Genomic DNA, 16,651 nt, shown 5'->3' with positions numbered 1-16,651 from the left:
GCTGTAAATCTTTATGGAAACAGCCTCATCTTTTTCTCACAGAACTACTGGTTGTTTTGAACTGCTGACCTTGAGATTAGTAGCCTGACTTGTAACCAGTATGCTAACGTTGTTGTTGTTAAGTGCCGTCAAGTCGGTTCCAACCCATAGCAACCCTGTATAGGGTTTCCAAGGAGACACTGTTGAGCTTGAACTGCCAACCTTGTAGTTCAAACGGCCTTGCAGTCTGACGCATTAACCCACAGCACCACACCAGGACTCCACGCTAACCTTAAGCCCCTTTAATATTTTATTTTCTGGTTTTGGAATTATAGTACATTGGACTCCTGTGTCCAGAAGCCCCCATATGGTCTCTCTTCCACCTCGGGCCATTTTAGTCACACATATGTGTATGGCCTTGGGTTCCCTGTTGGGAGTTGGACCAGAAGACCCTGACCTCCTTGTCAATGCTGGTCTTGATGGCCCCAGGTGAAAATTCCCATTCTTCCAGGCTAGGATGACTAGAAAGGACTTGTTTGGGCACATTGGAGGACACGTAGAAGTTTCACTTGGTTCAGCCAACCTCCTGTAGTGTGTGTGGCTTAAGAGGCAATATTAAAGTATTTTATCCAGGTAGGATATATACCTCGAGGCCTCACACATAGTATATTTTATCTTGGAGAATTTCACATGGCCTTGTATGCTCTTTAGCTCTGGAGATTCAGAGCCTGATTTGTCGGTACAGCAATAAGAAGATTTATCTCTCAGGGCACTCACATGAACCAAATTTATGAGACTATTATAACAAGGCGCCCTGGTGGCATAGTGGGTTAAGCACTGGGTTGCTAACCACAAATGCTAGTTTATTAACTTATAATGAAAACAAAAAACAATCATGCTAACCAGGACCCTAGCGCATCCAGGCCTCTGTAATCAGCCCCTCTTCTCTCGGAAGCCAGAATTTAACATCAAATAGTCATGGAGGACTGCTTGAAAGAGATAGAATCAGAACAAAGGAAGCTTAATGTGGGTTTCAAATGTTTAATGGCAATTGGATATCTGCTGACTACAAATCCATGTGTCCATCTCTGCCCCAGGATGGACTCATCAGTGGGTTTGGCAATTTCCCACATAACTTGGCTAAGGCTCCTTCCCTTCCTGGGTAGTGACGGTTCAGTTTTTCATGTTGTGACTCTGTTTATCTAGGCACTGTGAATGACCAACTTTTCTTTGGAATGAGATTCTTTCTTTGGGTGTGTTAATGCCTAGGTCAGGTTATAGACTCTTACTGCTGGACTGAGTCATTTTGCATCTTGAAAGTAAGTTTAATAATATTAATTATATTTATTAGGAGCTTAATATGGTATCAGTTCTGGTGAGGCTATCGCACAGGCATTTGACCCTCAGGTCAATTTGAACCACAGAGTCAGCAGTTCAAACTCAACCGGTCACTCCTCGGAAACCCTATAAAGGGTCACTATGAGTTGGAACAAACTCGACAGCACTTAACAACAACAACAAGACGATATAAACATCTACTGGTGAGGGTTATTTATATGTTATCTCATTTTAATCTTTACTAGAACCCACTGAAGGAGGTATGTTGTTGCTAAGTACTGTTGAGTTGGTTCTGATCCATAGCAACCATGTATAGGGTTTCAGAGGAGCGGCTGGTGAGCTTGAACGGCTGACCTTACAGTTTAAAGTGACCTTGCAGTCCAGTGCATTAACCTACAGCACCACACCAGGACTGTGGTATATGAGTAGTTTATTATCAATAAGGACGCTAAGGCAAAGAAACGTTAAATTATTTTAAAGTCTCGCGGATAATATAAGTCAGAACCTAGACTGCCTAAGTCTAGCTCACAAAATGGATCTAACCACCTTTTCCTACAACATGTCCCCTGGTGGTGTCCCCTGGCAGCTGTTCCAGGGACCACACATTGGGAACCACTGTGTGACTTCATTTCAGGACCAGCATCTCTCTCTTAGATATTCCAATACATTCCTGCCTTCCATCCATTTTCTAAATTGCAACTGGGATGATCTTTCTACTATTACTTGGAAATATTGGAAACATTACACTAGACATAGTACAAGAATGAGCAGAAGTGACAAGAATCTTGATGTCACAATAACCTGAAGGAGGAAGTTTGCCTGGAACATTTTCTTTCCTTGACTGAACATCACGTAATGATGTTCATGCTCTTCTTCCTAAGGAGTATAAAATATCAAAGACATGTAATTCAACGTCTATTCCTGTAATCAGCTCGCAAAATGGTTGTGCCAGCTCCGTTGATGATCATTTCTTTGATTTTGCTCTGCAAAGTTGTTTAGTGGGATAATTAAAAACTCCAAACTGTTCGCTCTACAATAAGGTCAGCATGACCTGAGGAATTTTTAGTAAGCAGGAACATGGGAGAAAATAAGATAAAATTCTTTAGGTTCACAGTTCCAGCTTTTTAACTGCACAAAACCATTTCTTCATTCTTAGAAAAGTTGGATTCAATGTGACTTATACTGTTCACTAAGTCCTGCCCTCTTCTTACGAAGGTCAATCTTTTATTTCTCTGTTCCAATCCCATAAGGCCTTAAGAGTCCTTGCAATGGTTAAGTGCTCAGCTGCTAAGGGAAAGGTTGGAGGGTGGAACCTATCAGCTGATCTGTGATAAAAAGATGTGACAGACTGCTTCCATGAAGAGTTACAGCCTTAGAAACCCTATGGGACAATTCTACTCTGTCCTATTGGGTTGCTAAGAATCAGAATTGGCTCTAAAGCCATGGATTAGCAGTCCTAATGAGCAAGATGATCACGTTTTCCTGAGCAGAGTTAGAGCAGAAGGCGCCTTCTCAATGCCAGTCATAATACCTTTGTCTTTCTTCCCTTTCCTTTATCATTAAGGGTTTGAAACCTACCTTGGGGGTGAGTAGAAAAAGTCTAATTTGAAATATTGGTTTTGTGACTCCTTCTTATTGTGGCCTAAACTCTGGTTCTACACTCTGGAGTTAAAATACAGTGGGACTTCACAAAGTGGACTGATGGAATTAAAAGATAATGGAATTTTCCTACAAGCTCTGAAACCCCCTCATAGAAGGTCCTGTCTCTCCTCACTGTTCCTTGCATTCTGTCCTTAAAACATAGTCCTCCATCAAAATAAAAAAAATTGTGCATTAAAGGACTTGGAAAAAAAAAAAGAAACAATAGAATGGGAGAAAATATTTGGGAATAATATACCTGCTGCACAAGACCGCTTTAAAGTGTTCCAGAGTGTCTAGACAGGTCTTGTGAAAGGAGGTGGGGATAAGATTCTTATGATTCAATAGTGAGTAGTTGGTATCATGACTAATTGCGATTGTCAAAACTGTAAAGTAGAAGTTTTGTAACATATGGTAGGGGTGGGAGGAGAGGGGGAGTAGTTATTCTTACATTCCAGGAACAAAGGTGCCTAGGACCATCAAGGAGGAGAGCATGAGTGGAATGTGGAACCCTATCCTGAGAAGCAGCAACACCAGCGATGGAGGCAGAGATGAGACATGGAGAGATAGAGCAGCTGAGGACTCCAGACTCATGGAAAGAGAAAGATGGTTGGCTGGTGGCCAGGAGGCAGGCTTGCAGAATGTGTCCTTTGATAATTTAAATGATTATATATTCCTGGGTGTTTTGGTGTACATCCCTTCCTCCCCCCAAATTAAAAAAATATATAAAAAATCAAGACATTTGCAGGCAGAACACACACACACACACAAAAGCGTTCAAGAGCAAAGATGTCAGTTTGAGGACTGACATTCAAGAGCAAAGATTTCAGTTTCAAACCCTTAATGGCCTACTCGAAGCCACGGTATCTCCATAGCCTCATATGCATGTGAGAGGTGGACAATGAGGGAGGAAGGCCACAGAAGAATTGATGCATTTAAGTTACAGTGTTAGAGAAGAATATTGAAAGTACCATAGATTGTCAGAAGAACAAACCGGAATATGTTTGAAGATGTACAGCCTTAATACTCCTTGGAGGCAAGGGTGGAGAAACTGCATCTTTCCTACTTTGGACATGTTATCAGGAGGGAGCAGTCCCTGGAGAAGGACATTATGCTAGGTATAGTGGAAGATCAGCAAAAAAAAAAAGGAAGACCTCCCCCCCCACCCCCAATGAGATGGACTGGCACTGTGGCTTCAACAATGGGCTCAAGCATATCAACAATTGTGCAGATGGCACAGAAGGCACTGTTCCTCTCTGCTATGCACAGGGTTACTGTGAGTCAGAACCAACTTGCCAGCTTGACAACCACCATATATCTGGTAAGGATTGAATATTCAATATCCAGAATATATATAATTACCTCCTACCACTCAACAGCAAAAAGAGAACCAATCCAGCTTCTAGCTGGAGCCGCCATCTTGCAGGAATCCCCCAAGATGACAAACACAAAGGGAAAGAGGCAGGGCCCCCACTCTATGTTCTCCAGGCCTTGTGTCGTGCCTTTGGCCACATACATGCGAATCTACAAGAAAGGCGATATTGTGGACATAAAGGGAACCGGCACAGTTCAAAAAGGCATGCCCCACAAATGTTACCACGGCAAAACTGGAAGAGTCTACAATGTGACCCAGCATGCTGTCGGCATTGTTGTGAACAAGCAAGTCAAAGGCAAGATTCTTGCCAAGAGAATTAACGTGCACATTGAGCATATAAAGCACTCTAAGAGCCGAGACAGCTACCTGAGCGAGTGAAGGCAAATGATCAGAAAAAGAAGGAAGCCAAAGAGAAAGGGACCTGGGTTCAGGTCAAGCACCAGCCTGCTCCCCCGAGAGAGGCACACTTCGTGAGAACCAATGGAAAGGAGCCTGAGCTGCTAGAAACTAGTCCCTAGAATTCCTGGCATAATAGGAGTGAAATAAAAATGTCTGAGGTGTAAAAAAAAGAGAGAGAGAGAGAGAGAGAGAAACAACCCAATTTTAAAAAATGAGCCAAAGGATTGGAATTCCATCAAATATGATCAACAAATGACCAACAAGCACATGAAAAGATGCTCAACGTCATTGTCATTGTTATTATTAAGTGCCTTCAAGTTGGTTTTGACTCACAGTGACCCTGTATATAGGAGCAGCTGGTGGCTTTGAACTGCTGACCTTTTGGTTAACAGTGCAGTGCTCATCCTACAGTGCCACACCAGGACTTCACTTCTGGATATTATTATGAAAGCGAAAAACAAGTGCTGGCAAGGATGTTGAGAAATTGAAACAACTATGAAGATAGAAATAACCCAAGTGTCCATCAATAGATAAAAAAGATGTACTGTAAACACAACAGACTATTATTGCTGTATAGGGCTTTCAAGGCTGCCAATCTATGTGGGAGCAGAAAACCTCATCTTTTCCAGGCAATGGACTTGTAGTCAGCTTTGAGAAGATACAAAGTTGCGAGGAAGGGGGAAAGGGCAAAGTGTTTCTATTAAAGGTGATAAACAATTTAGAAACAGCAACAATGGTTGCACTACAGGTGAATGCCATTAGTGTCACTAAAATTGTGCATATAAAAATGGTTGAAATGGCAAACATTTTCTTATATATACCACAATAAAAATTTAAAAAGTAGAAGAACAAAAAAAAAAAAAAAAGAAAGAATCATGTTTCTCTTTCTGAAGTAGCATCTACAGGGTAGCAAGCCAGAGTAAGATTTAGAGGCTGCAGAGGATAAGTCACGTGGTTGAGAAATTTTTTATCCCACAGTTTTTAGATAACTATGGTGGTGGTGGTTATGCTCCATGGAGTCGGTTCCAACTCAGCGACCCAGTAACGGTTTCTGAGGCTATAGAAGTCTTTAAAAGGGGAAAGACAAGGTGTATGGATTGAATTGTGCCCTCCAATATGTATAGTAACTCCTACAAGCTCTGCCTGTGGGTTAATCTAATTGGGAATGGGTTGTCCTTGTTATGTTAATGAGGCATGTGATTGATGGGTACCATCTAGTAGGTTCTCACTCATGGCTAACCCCAGGGAACACTGCTTAGTCCTGCACCATCATCACAATGGTTATATTTGAGCCAACAATTGTGACCACAAGTATATTTCTTGAGTATATCTCTTTTGAGACATTAAAAAAATAAATAAATAAACAAAGCAGCAGCTAAGTGAGATGGGGTAAAAGAGATGCTAAGATACATGGAGATCTCCAAGGAATCCAGAAGCAAAAGCTGAAGCAATATGGGAAACACCATTGGGTGAAGATTTAACATTATCATGTTAAGCATACTGTACATGCTAAACCTGTAATTCTATGAAATTGTATGTATACCAAGATTATGATGTAATCCTTACTCTGTCAAAGACATTTGAAAAGCTTCTAAAGGCAGATAGAATCTGGGCAATCCCTGTGTTCGGCTTGAACAAGCTTAATAACAGCATCCTCCTTTCGTCTGTTCTTCACCTCCTCGGTGTGACTTTATTAGCTCCTGTCACATCAGGCAATGGACCCAGAGTTTGGCGGATTCGTCTCTCCCAGCCAAATCCACGTGGGGTTGTCTAGCCACAACTCAATTTTAGTTCTTCAGTTAGGTAGTGCTCTATTGTCTCAGGTACTCTTTTTTTCCTTGAACTCAGAAGAGTTATTGAGTGCCAAGTACACCCTAGATACAGAAGGGCACTCCTGGAGTTTACAGCGTAATCACATATAGTATAATGATTGGTGTTGTTAAGTGCCATCGAATTGGTTCTGACTCATAGCGATCCTGTACTGCAAAAGTGAGAGCTACCAGTGGAAGGTAAAAACCCAAACCCAATGTCATTCAGTTGATTCTGACCCAAATCCACCCAAGCCTGTAAATCTTTATAGGAGCAGAAGGCCTCATTTTTCTACAGAGAAGAGGCTGATGGATTTGAACTGCTGCCCTTCCTGTTAGCAGTCCAAGACTTATACTACAGCGCCACCTAGTAGTAAAGGGCTATAAAAGGATTTTTGACAGGAAATTCGGCTTGCCTGCGAAGTGAAAAGAGAGTTGATAGAAGAGGTGTTCTGTAGGCTGAAAATGCCCTCACGTAAAGGGGTTTATTGTCAGCTGCCTTTCAGTGGCTTCGACTCAGAGCGACCCTATGCAAAACAGATCGAGGCACTCACTGCCAGGTCCGTGTTACGCTTGAGTCCATTGCTGCCACGGTGTCAATCCATCGGGGGGGCGGTCCGGGGGGGCGGTCCCCTCTTTTTTCGCTGACTCTCCACTGTACCAAGCTTGATGTCCTTCTCCAGGGACTGGCCCCTCCTTATAAGAGAGGCTCCAAGTCTGGCTATTCTGGCTTCTAAGAAGCATTTTAGCTGTACTTCTTCCAAAACAGATTTGTTTGCACTTCTAGCACTCCATAGCACTTTTAAAGGGGAATAACCTAGTACATTATAGGTAACCAGAGACATATGCACTTTCTTTGGAATATGAAGGAAAGTGCGAAAGAGGGGTGGAGAATGAGAGCGCTAGCTCACAACCGAGTTTGACTCATGTAAGCCACCGTCTGATCGTACAAGGCTGCGACTTCGTCGTACTGATTTCTGGGAGTTGTAGTCTTGACCTAAAAAGCAATCATGGCAGCCTCCATTGTAGGAGGCTGTGGGGCCTCGGTGGCCCTAAGCCGGACATTCAGAGTCACCAGGGTATTGCTCCCTTCACCAGCCTCTGCAGTCTGCCGTAAGCCGCGGGGAACTTGAAGGCTGGGACTCGGAGCCAGGTTGGGGGGAGGCGGTTCCCGCACGCGTGGCCCAGGGGAAAGTCAGGGGCGAGCTCCGCGGAGGCCCTTGTGGGGTCGTGGGTCCGCGGAGTTGCTCGGCTCCCGAGCAGGCTCGGAGACCTGACCTGAGCTGTTGTTTCCCGCAGGGGCCCATGAGGGACAGGGCCGGCCGCAGAGCACTGGGCCTTCGGGGCCTGGCACGTTCCAGCCCCCGTCGAAACCCGTGATCGTGGACAAGCGTCTTACCGCGCGCCGGGAGAGAAGGTGAGAGCTGGCCGAGCGGCGATTCCCACCTTCTGGGCAGAGGGCCGGAGATTGAGGGGTCTGGGCTCGGAATCGGATGCTGGAACGCCCTGGGCCTGTATACAGGACCTTGAATTTGGCGTTCTTGAGCTTGCGCCTTTGTTTCGTCCTTTACTCACTAGCTAGCATTGAACTTTCAATCCTGTCTTAATAAATAAGACCGTCATGTAAGAATTCCCTGGATTTGAGGCTATCACACCTTTATGGCGTTTAACTTGTACCAGTATTTTTCTTTGTGACTCAGCCTCTTTTAAGTGATGGAGGCGATCTGTTCGGGCCTGGCTGGGAGTGGCCAGGGCTCTGTGTTTTAGGTGGGCATTTCTGGCAGAGTATTCCCATAGTGAAACTCTCCACCAACCTGTATCTGAAATTTGCTCGTCACAACAAGTGTATAGAAGCCTGGTTCACGAAGGCGCATAGCCTTGGAGATGGGGAGCACGGTGGCGCTGGAGGAGAAGCACTGGACTACGAACCACAAGGTGGGCAATTTGAGCCCACCAGCTCCTTCGCGGGAAAAAGATGAAGAGCTTTCTGCGCCTCAAAGATAGCCTCAGAAACCCTATAAAGGTCGCTATGAGTCAGACAACGCACAACAAAACCTTGTCCCTACCTACAAGTTTATCTGAACTAGGACCTGTATAGTTTCCCCTCAAGAGCGGTGGAGCCGTGTAAATTACCTTTTTTAAATTCTGGGTCTTCAGAAAGGGCTCTGAATTGTTCATTGGATGATCTCTGTGGTTTTAAGATTTCAGATACTTTAGAGTTATAACTTGGACTTCAGTTTTTGGAACCTATGAACTCAAAAGATTTTCTTAGATAACTTTTTTTTTTTTTTAAGTAGAAAAGATCTTCTAAAAGAGTAACATCTAATAAAGTTCCATTAAATGGGATTGTAAATTCCATAAATTGGTATACATCTGTACCTGGTAGTGTAGTGGGTTACCCATTGGACTGCTGAACCGCGAGGTTAGCAGTTAGAAAGCCAGAGAAAGGTGAGGCTTCCTGCTCTCATGAAGATTTACAGTTACGGTCAGAACTGCAGTGCTGGTATATAACCTTCCTACCTCTCTACTCAGAAGATATATAGCCTACAGAAACGCACACATCTGCAGAGAGATACAAGAATTAACACTGGCATTTAACAGAATTTTAGAATAGACACACCTGAAATATCTATCATTAGGTGAACAGGCAAATTACCTTCATATAATTGAAATATTGTTTGTTGTTAGGTGTGGTTGAGTCAGCTCCGACTCAGCAACCTTGTGCCAGTAGAATGAAATACTCTCTCGTCTTACAGTTCCTGGGTTTTATTGTTAGCCTATTGTTGCAGTCACTGTGCCAGTCCATTTTATTGGGGTCTTCCTCTTCACTGACCCGCCACTTTACCAAGCATGATGTCCTTCTCCAGGAACTGGCTCCTTCTGATAACATGTCCAAAGTACATTAGACAAAGTCTTGCCATCCTTGCTTCCAAAGAGCATTCTGGCTGTACTTGGAAGACACATTTGTTTGTTCTGGCAGTCCGGTACTTTCAGTATTCTTTGCCAATACCACAGTTCAAATGCATTGATTTTTTTTTTTCCCCAGGCTTCCAGATTCATTATCCAACTTCACATGCATATGAGGCAATTGAAAATAACATGGCTTGAGCCAGGCACAATTTGGTCCTTGAAGTCTTTGCTCTTGAACACTTTAAAGAAATCTTTCACAGAAGATTTTCCCAGTGTAATATGTCATTTGATTTCTCGACTGCTGCATCCATGGGAATTGATTGTTGATCCAAAGAAAATGAAACCGTTGACAACTTCAGTATCCTCTTCATTTGTCATGATACTGTTTATTAGCCCAGTTATGAGGATATTTGTTTTCTTTATATTGAGTTATAATCCAATATAAAGAAAACAAAACTCTAGCTCATTCTGCATTGCTGTATAATATTCAAGGACTTGAAGGCTGTATTTTAGTCCTTGAATATTACATTGTTGTTAAGTGCTGTCGAGTTGATTCTGACCCATAGCGACCCTGTACAGGGTTTCTGAGGAGCGACTGGTGATTCTGAACTGCCGACTTTGCAGTCCAGCACATTAACCCACAGTGCCGTATCAGGACTCCATAGAGCACTGAAAAATGAAATAAAGCTAATTTAAAAAATGAATGAATTTCACAAACAGGATGTGTAGGGGAAAATCACTAAATACCAGTCAGATACATGCACACACACATACACACATATATGTGAAATATATAAAGTATGAAAAATGTGTAGTGAAATTCTTCACCCTAATCAAGTAAACCTAGCATTGCCAATAATGGTGCAAGCTGACATTTTGTATCTCCTGTTGTGACACAATTAGAAATTCCTATCACTGTTGTAATGGTGGTGGCGACTGTGTGCCACTGAGTCAGTTCTGACTCACAGTGACCCTATATATAGGGTTTCCAAGTCTGTAAATCTTTATAGAAGCAGAAAGCTTTATCTTTCTCCCATGTAGTAACTGGTAGATTTGAACTGCTGATTTGTGGTTAGCAGTTCACCTCGTAATCCACAACACTACCAGGGCTCCTTAACTATTGTAATATTCTTTTTTTTTTTAATGTTTTATTGTGAATTATATGGTACTTTACATGGGAGAACTTTAGTTTTACATTTATTCCATCGTATATCATCTCATTGCCATGGTTCCAATACCCTCCATGCATCATCAACCACCCAAAGGGTATATCCCAGAAACCCGCCCCCTACACTTCCCTCTCCTCCCCCCAGTTTTCGGCCCACAGTCCCTTTCCCTCTCTGGGTCCAAAGTCCCCAGTCGCTTCATCACTCCATGTCTCCATCTCAGGCATCTCTGTTTCTCTGGGTAGGGTCCCGTTCTCAGCTCTTCTCCGTTGATGGTCCCAGAGGCCTCCGCTCCTATCCTGAAGAATTAATCACTCCCTTCCTTGTTACAAAGCTTCTACCTTTGCATTTCCAATCCTCATAGTGCGTCCTGATAGCATTATTCACTACAGTATCATGAGTTACCCATCTGTATCTCCTTTCATCAGCTCTGCCCAGGCAGATTGAATAGTACCTACTGGAGATTTTGCCTTCCGCCCTGCTCCCTAGCACCAGGTTCCCTCTTGAAAGCTTGTAAGCCAGTCACTTCTTGACTTTGTAGTCCCCTGCTCCCCATTTGAGTATCCAATGTCCAAGCTGCCCTTCTCCGTCCACTTTGTGTGTGTGAATGTTTCTTGCTGTGAGGATTTGTCCCCTATTGTAATATTCTTACCAAAAATATTAAACCTTAGTCTGTGGAAATCAACTGATGGCAGTGGGTTTTGTTTGGGGTTTTGTTGTTAAGTAATATGGTAACAAATCCAGAGAAATTCTATAAGACAGGAGACCTGACCTCTTTAAAAACCATTGCACTAAAAATAAAAGATGTGAGGACAGGACTAGTTGAAGAGACTAACAGGTAAATGGAGTCTTGGTATGGCTCTATAGGATAATCACTGGACTGTTAACCACGAGGTTGGTTCAGACTCACCTTAAACAGGGTCCCTATGTGGCAGAATTAACTCAGCAGCACTTAACAACAACTATAAGTAGATCCAGTGTTTAAAACCTGATTGTAACTTTGATTGAACATCAGATAGCCTGTAAGATGTTTTCTGGTCAGAGACTTTGGAGTCAGACAGATGTACAGACATTTCAGTTCTGATTTGAAAACTTTTTAACAAATAGTTAGCAGTGGTTCAGTTATTTGCCTTCATCTGAAAAAAGATCATTCCAAACCTGCCTGGTTGTTGTAAGGATTCCTTTAAGCTCTAGAGGGTTTAATCAAGGGTTTCAAAACACACGGTTGGGTAAGTACTACTTCGTTTTTGTTAGCTATTTACATGAGCCTTGATTAACACTTAGAAAAAAGATCAACGTTTTTTAGAGCAGGAAGAATAAAAAACATCAATATAATTTTCTTACATTTCTTTGTAAAGCAATAGTATTCGTTCTAATGGTCTTTTAATTTTATTTTTAACATTTTTTTTACAGGTTCTTGAGTCCAGAATTCATTCCTCCAAGAGGAAGAACAAATCCTCTGAAATTTCAAATAGAAAGAAAAGATATGTTAGAAAGGAGGAAAGTACTCCACATTCCAGAGTTCTATGTTGGTCAGTAAGAACTGGGTACTTTTCTTAGTGGTTGAAGGGTTATGTCTTAGTTTCATAGTGCTGCTTTAGCAAACCCCTAAGGCTCTAAGGAACCGAGGAACTGTGAGGAGGCTAGAGGTCTGACTTCAGGGCACTTGTTGCTTTCAGAAAGTTATTGTCTTCTCTTGTGTCTGCCTTCTTCTGTGCCTAATCTGTTTTGTTTTGTTTTTTTAAATCTCAAAAATGGTTGGGTTTTTTTTTTTTTATGATTGGCTTAAAACACACCCTGTACTGTAAAGACCTCATTAACATAATGAGATTACATCTGCATGGTAAAATGGTTAGTTAGGATAGCAACACGTTTAGGGAAACACAATTCAATCCATAACCATCTTATTTCCTTGGCTTAGAGAAAAGTATTGTTCACATATCTGGGTTTTGCATATATAAATATTTACTTATTCCCAGTATTTTGTTGAAATATTTAGAAAATTATGAAGTTACCTGGAAATTCTCCATTTTGTTTTTGCAACTCATTTACAAGTGGACTTCTCTTTTGAATTTATAGGAAGCATACTTCGTGTTACTACAGCTGACCCATATGCCAGTGGGAAACTCAGCCAATTTCTGGGGATTTGCATCCAGAGATCAGGAAAAGGACTAGGAGCCACATTTATCCTTAGGAATATTATTGAAGGACAAGGTAGGTTGCATTTCATTGTTTGGATTTTCTAGAAAATGCTATTGGGATTCTTTTCTGTTTTCTTTATTCTAGGAGGAGATATCTGGAACCTGGAGAGGGCTCTGAAGGAAGACATGGCCGTGCTCTCCATGAGCCTTAGAAAGGCATGCAAAGTGATCACTGACTAAACACTTTGGTCTGCTTTCTCTTGAAGGCTTCCTCCACTACAGCTTTAACAAGTGCAGGCAGTCCCTCGGCTACAAACGAGATCCATTCCTAAGTGTGTCTTTAAGTTGAGTTTGTAGGTAAGTCAGGCGTGCAGTTCTAATTTAGCCTGACTTTAGAGGAAGAGAAGGCGTCCTAGTGGCACAGTGGGTTAAGACAGATGGGCCTGTCTGTTTCCATAAAGATTTACTGTCTGAAACCATAGATAGGGTCATTGTGAGTTCGAATCGACCTGGTGGCAGTTACTTTGAGTTGGGTTTGGCCAGTGCAAGAAAGGCTTGGAGCCTTCCGTAACTGAAAGCTGCACATACAGCAAGTGAAGGTGATTGTGAGGCAGAGTGTGTTGAGAATAGGAGTTGATTTCAAAGACGGTAAGTTTATGACATTAAAGGACATGAACCCAAAGACTGCCTGTCAACTTCTCAAACCATGACTGTGCCAGAGAAGGAGCTAAGTGACTTCCAAGCAATGTGGGAGCTTTCATTTGAGGGAAATAATTCCTATGGATATTAAGATAACTATAGTGGTGCCCTTGTGAGATAGTTACTTCAAAGAGCAAATGCCTCCATTTTGCTTTATATTATGACACAAAACAAGTGTCACAATCACCACCGTTTTATGTGACTTGGAGGCATTTATAATAAAAGTCAAAATTATGTTTACATACTGTGCCTAACAAGGCAGAGAAACCAGTGATAAATTGTAGACATGACTCCTACTCCCATACTTATTTAGAGAGATGGAAAACTGAGAGCAGTGACTGTCTTACTCTTTCTGTGTAATGACTAGTGATGCCATGTAGCTCAGCACAACTGGACTGATGTAGCGATGTCATGTATGTAGTAGGAGCTCAGCACAGCTGGATGATGACAGGAAGTTTGCCTCCAATCAGTTCAGGTAGTTGGAAAAGCCTTCTAATAGGAAGAAATGAGCATAGTAGTGAGTCAGACAGACCTAGATTTGAACTTCTTCTTTAAAAGGGACATTGTCATTGTTTCTGTCGCAAGAGAGTTGTGGTTAATTAACAGTCAACTATGATGTTATATATGAAATGTTATATATATAATACTCAAAATAGTATTTAACTTCTTCTTACCTGTCTCTACGATATGTTTTGACTCTCCTAACCCTCCTCATCATTAACGATTGCTAATCTCTTTGGTAGTTCTTTCTTATCCAGTGATTTAAATACCATACCACCCATATAATAATAATTCCCAAACTTAGGTTTCCAGGACCGACCCTTTCCAAGTTCCAGATACATATATATATATATATATATATAGTTGTTGTTGTTGTTAAGTGCCGTCGAGTCGGTTTCGACCCATAGCGACCCTGAATAGGGTTTCCGAGGGTGTAAATCTTTACGGGAGCAGATCGCCTCATCTTTCTCCCGCGGAGCAGCTGGTAATTTCGAACTGCTGACCTTCCGGTTCGCAGCCCGATTCGTAACCACTACGCTACCAGAGCTCTATACAACTACCTAAACTACTTATTCAACATCTCCACTTGGTTATCTTATAAGCAAGAATAAGTTTAATATTTTTCTTCACACTGCATTACTCTCACTGTCTTACCATTTCTAAAAATGGCACCACTGCCTACCTGTTAAACCAGAACCCGTTGTTGTTGTTAGGTGCTGGCAGTCGGTTCTGACTCATATAGCCCTGTACACAACAGAATGAAACACTGCCCCATTCTCACGATTGTTACATTTGAGTTCATTGTTGCTGCCATCAAGTTGATTCTGACTCATAGCAACCCTGTATAGGGTTTCTTAGGAGCAGCTGAGGGGTTTGAACCTTCGATCTTTAGTTAGCAGTTGACTGGTGCCACAACAGAACCTGTAGAGCTAGATCAGTGTCTGGAACAGATTAGGTGTACAGAAAATATTGGATTGAATCCTGTTATTAAACTAGATATTAATGTTGATCATTGTTAATGATATATTTCTCGTGGAATTATTCTAAAAAATACACATAATTGTTTAATGATACAGATGGTATGTATAACTGCTGGTAGCATCTTGGCACAGTTAAAGCTGTTCGGAGCTTGCCTTTGACAAAGGGCCCCCAGCATGTTAAAAAAAAAGAAAACAAAACTAGTGTAGTCTTGAAAAGGGGACCCGCTGGTGTGGCACTGTAAGATAGGCACTGCTCTGGACTGTGGTTCAAACTCAACAACCTCTCCTTGGAAACACTATACAGGATCACTGTGAGTCAGAACCAGCACGGTGGCACGTAACGACAAACAACTTTTACTTCCTCATTCTATATCACAGATTCTGTTGCTCTTAACATGGAAGGTTAATTTTTATTCAAGTATTTGGGAAATAAACAGAACATGAAAGAGTGAAGAATTTACTCAAACTTTTTCAAACAAGCTATAACTTACCAGAACTGGAGATGTGACTCAACATATTCATAGACATTTTTTTTTTAAAGATTTTTTCTTAATCCAGGTACCTGCCATCTAAGTGGATTCTGGTGTGATACTGTAGGATAAGCACTCAACTAGTAACTACAAGGTCACAAGGTCATTCCAAAAGCCACCAGCTGCTTTTGGAAATCCTGTTTAGGATTGCTCTGAGTTGGAACTGACTCGATAGCACACAACAGATGGTTTTAGTTTATTTCTTTATGCATTTATGTCACTTTTCCTATGTGCAAAGCTCTATGCTATTTCCCTTATGAAATAGTCTTTGTCATAGTATGAGATATAAACAAGAATTTGGATTTAAGTTAATATGTTTTCTTCTCCTTTGTTAAGGTGTCGAGATTTGTTTTCAGCTTTATAATCCTCGAATTCAGGAGATCCAAGTAGTCAAGTTAGAGAAACGACTGGACGATAGCTTGTTGTACTTAAGAGATGCGCTTCCTGAATACAGCACTTTTGATATGAATATGAAGCCAGTAGCACAAGAATCTACCCAAGAAGTTCCTGTTAATCAGGTATAGGATGTACATTTGCAACTAGAAGCTCAAGTATAAAATAAGGAAGAATGTTCTTAAGGAAAAATTCAGAAGAATTTTACTTATGTTTCATAACCTAATTTATTCCTTTTCTTCTATCTTAGTTAAAAGTGAAAATGAAGCCTAAGCCCTGGTCTAAACGCTGGGAACGTGCAAAATTTAATGTTAAAGGAATCAGATTTGATCTTTGTTTAACTGAGGAACAAATGAAAGAAGCTCGGAAGTGGGATCAGCCTTGGCTTGAGTTTGATATGATGAGAGAATATGATACTTCGAAGATTGAAGCTGCAATATGGCAAGAAATTGATGCATCGAAAAAAACCTGACTTTGAGAATGAATTTGGTGACATACTGAGTCATCAGAAGACTTATTTTGAGACCAGTTTAATATTATTTTATAAGGACATAGTCATTAAATCAATAAGTTTCTTATTTCAGTAGTGCTTTTTTAAAAAAATTAAGTGAATAATGGATCACTTTAAAAAGAGTAACAATCTCTTACTGGAGGGCAAGCTCCAGGAGAAATGCCAAACCCGACAGCTCTTTAGTGAGCACGGCATCTGAGTGGGGGGAGTGGAGAAGATGGGGTTTCAAAACTGAAATAAATACAGAATAGTATTTGATTTAAAGAATAATAATAAAACTAAC

At 41.5% G+C, this 16,651-nt stretch overlaps 1 protein-coding gene and 1 pseudogene across 1 annotated transcript; both read left to right on the top strand.

Moving 5' to 3' along the window:
- Positions 1–4,393: 4,393 nt before the first annotated feature.
- On the top strand, positions 4,394–4,848 carry LOC102832935 (annotated as a pseudogene).
- Positions 4,849–7,547: 2,699 nt separating this feature from the next.
- LOC102823881 (39S ribosomal protein L19, mitochondrial-like) lies at positions 7,548–16,348 on the top strand. The gene is made up of 6 exons (XM_006870779.1): positions 7,548–7,650; positions 7,837–7,954; positions 12,027–12,145; positions 12,693–12,827; positions 15,801–15,982; positions 16,108–16,348. The coding sequence occupies exons 1-6, from the start codon at positions 7,548–7,550 to the stop codon at positions 16,327–16,329; spliced, it is 879 nt and encodes a 292-aa protein (XP_006870841.1). The 3' UTR covers positions 16,330–16,348.
- The last annotated feature ends 303 nt before the right edge of the window (positions 16,349–16,651 follow it).

The sequence above is a fragment of the Chrysochloris asiatica genome, unplaced genomic scaffold (genome assembly GCF_000296735.1).
Source record: "Chrysochloris asiatica unplaced genomic scaffold, ChrAsi1.0 scaffold00151, whole genome shotgun sequence".
Taxonomy (NCBI): Eukaryota; Metazoa; Chordata; class Mammalia; order Afrosoricida; family Chrysochloridae; genus Chrysochloris; species Chrysochloris asiatica.
The sequence above is the reverse complement of the archived record's forward strand: the minus strand, read 5'-3'. Positions and strand labels throughout refer to the sequence as shown.

What these genes read in the sequence shown, in the direction of transcription:
- LOC102823881 (XM_006870779.1), top strand. Translation starts at nt 7,548, where the DNA reads ATGGCAGCCTCCATTGTAGGAGGCTGTGGGGCCTCGGTGGCCCTAAGC. An exon ending in ACCGCGCGCCGGGAGAGAAG is followed by an intron (nt 7,955 to 12,026) that starts GTGAGAGCTGGC and finishes TTTTTTTTACAG; the next exon opens with GTTCTTGAGTCCAGAATTCA. An exon ending in AAGAAGTTCCTGTTAATCAG is followed by an intron (nt 15,983 to 16,107) that starts GTATAGGATGTA and finishes CTTCTATCTTAG; the next exon opens with TTAAAAGTGAAAATGAAGCC.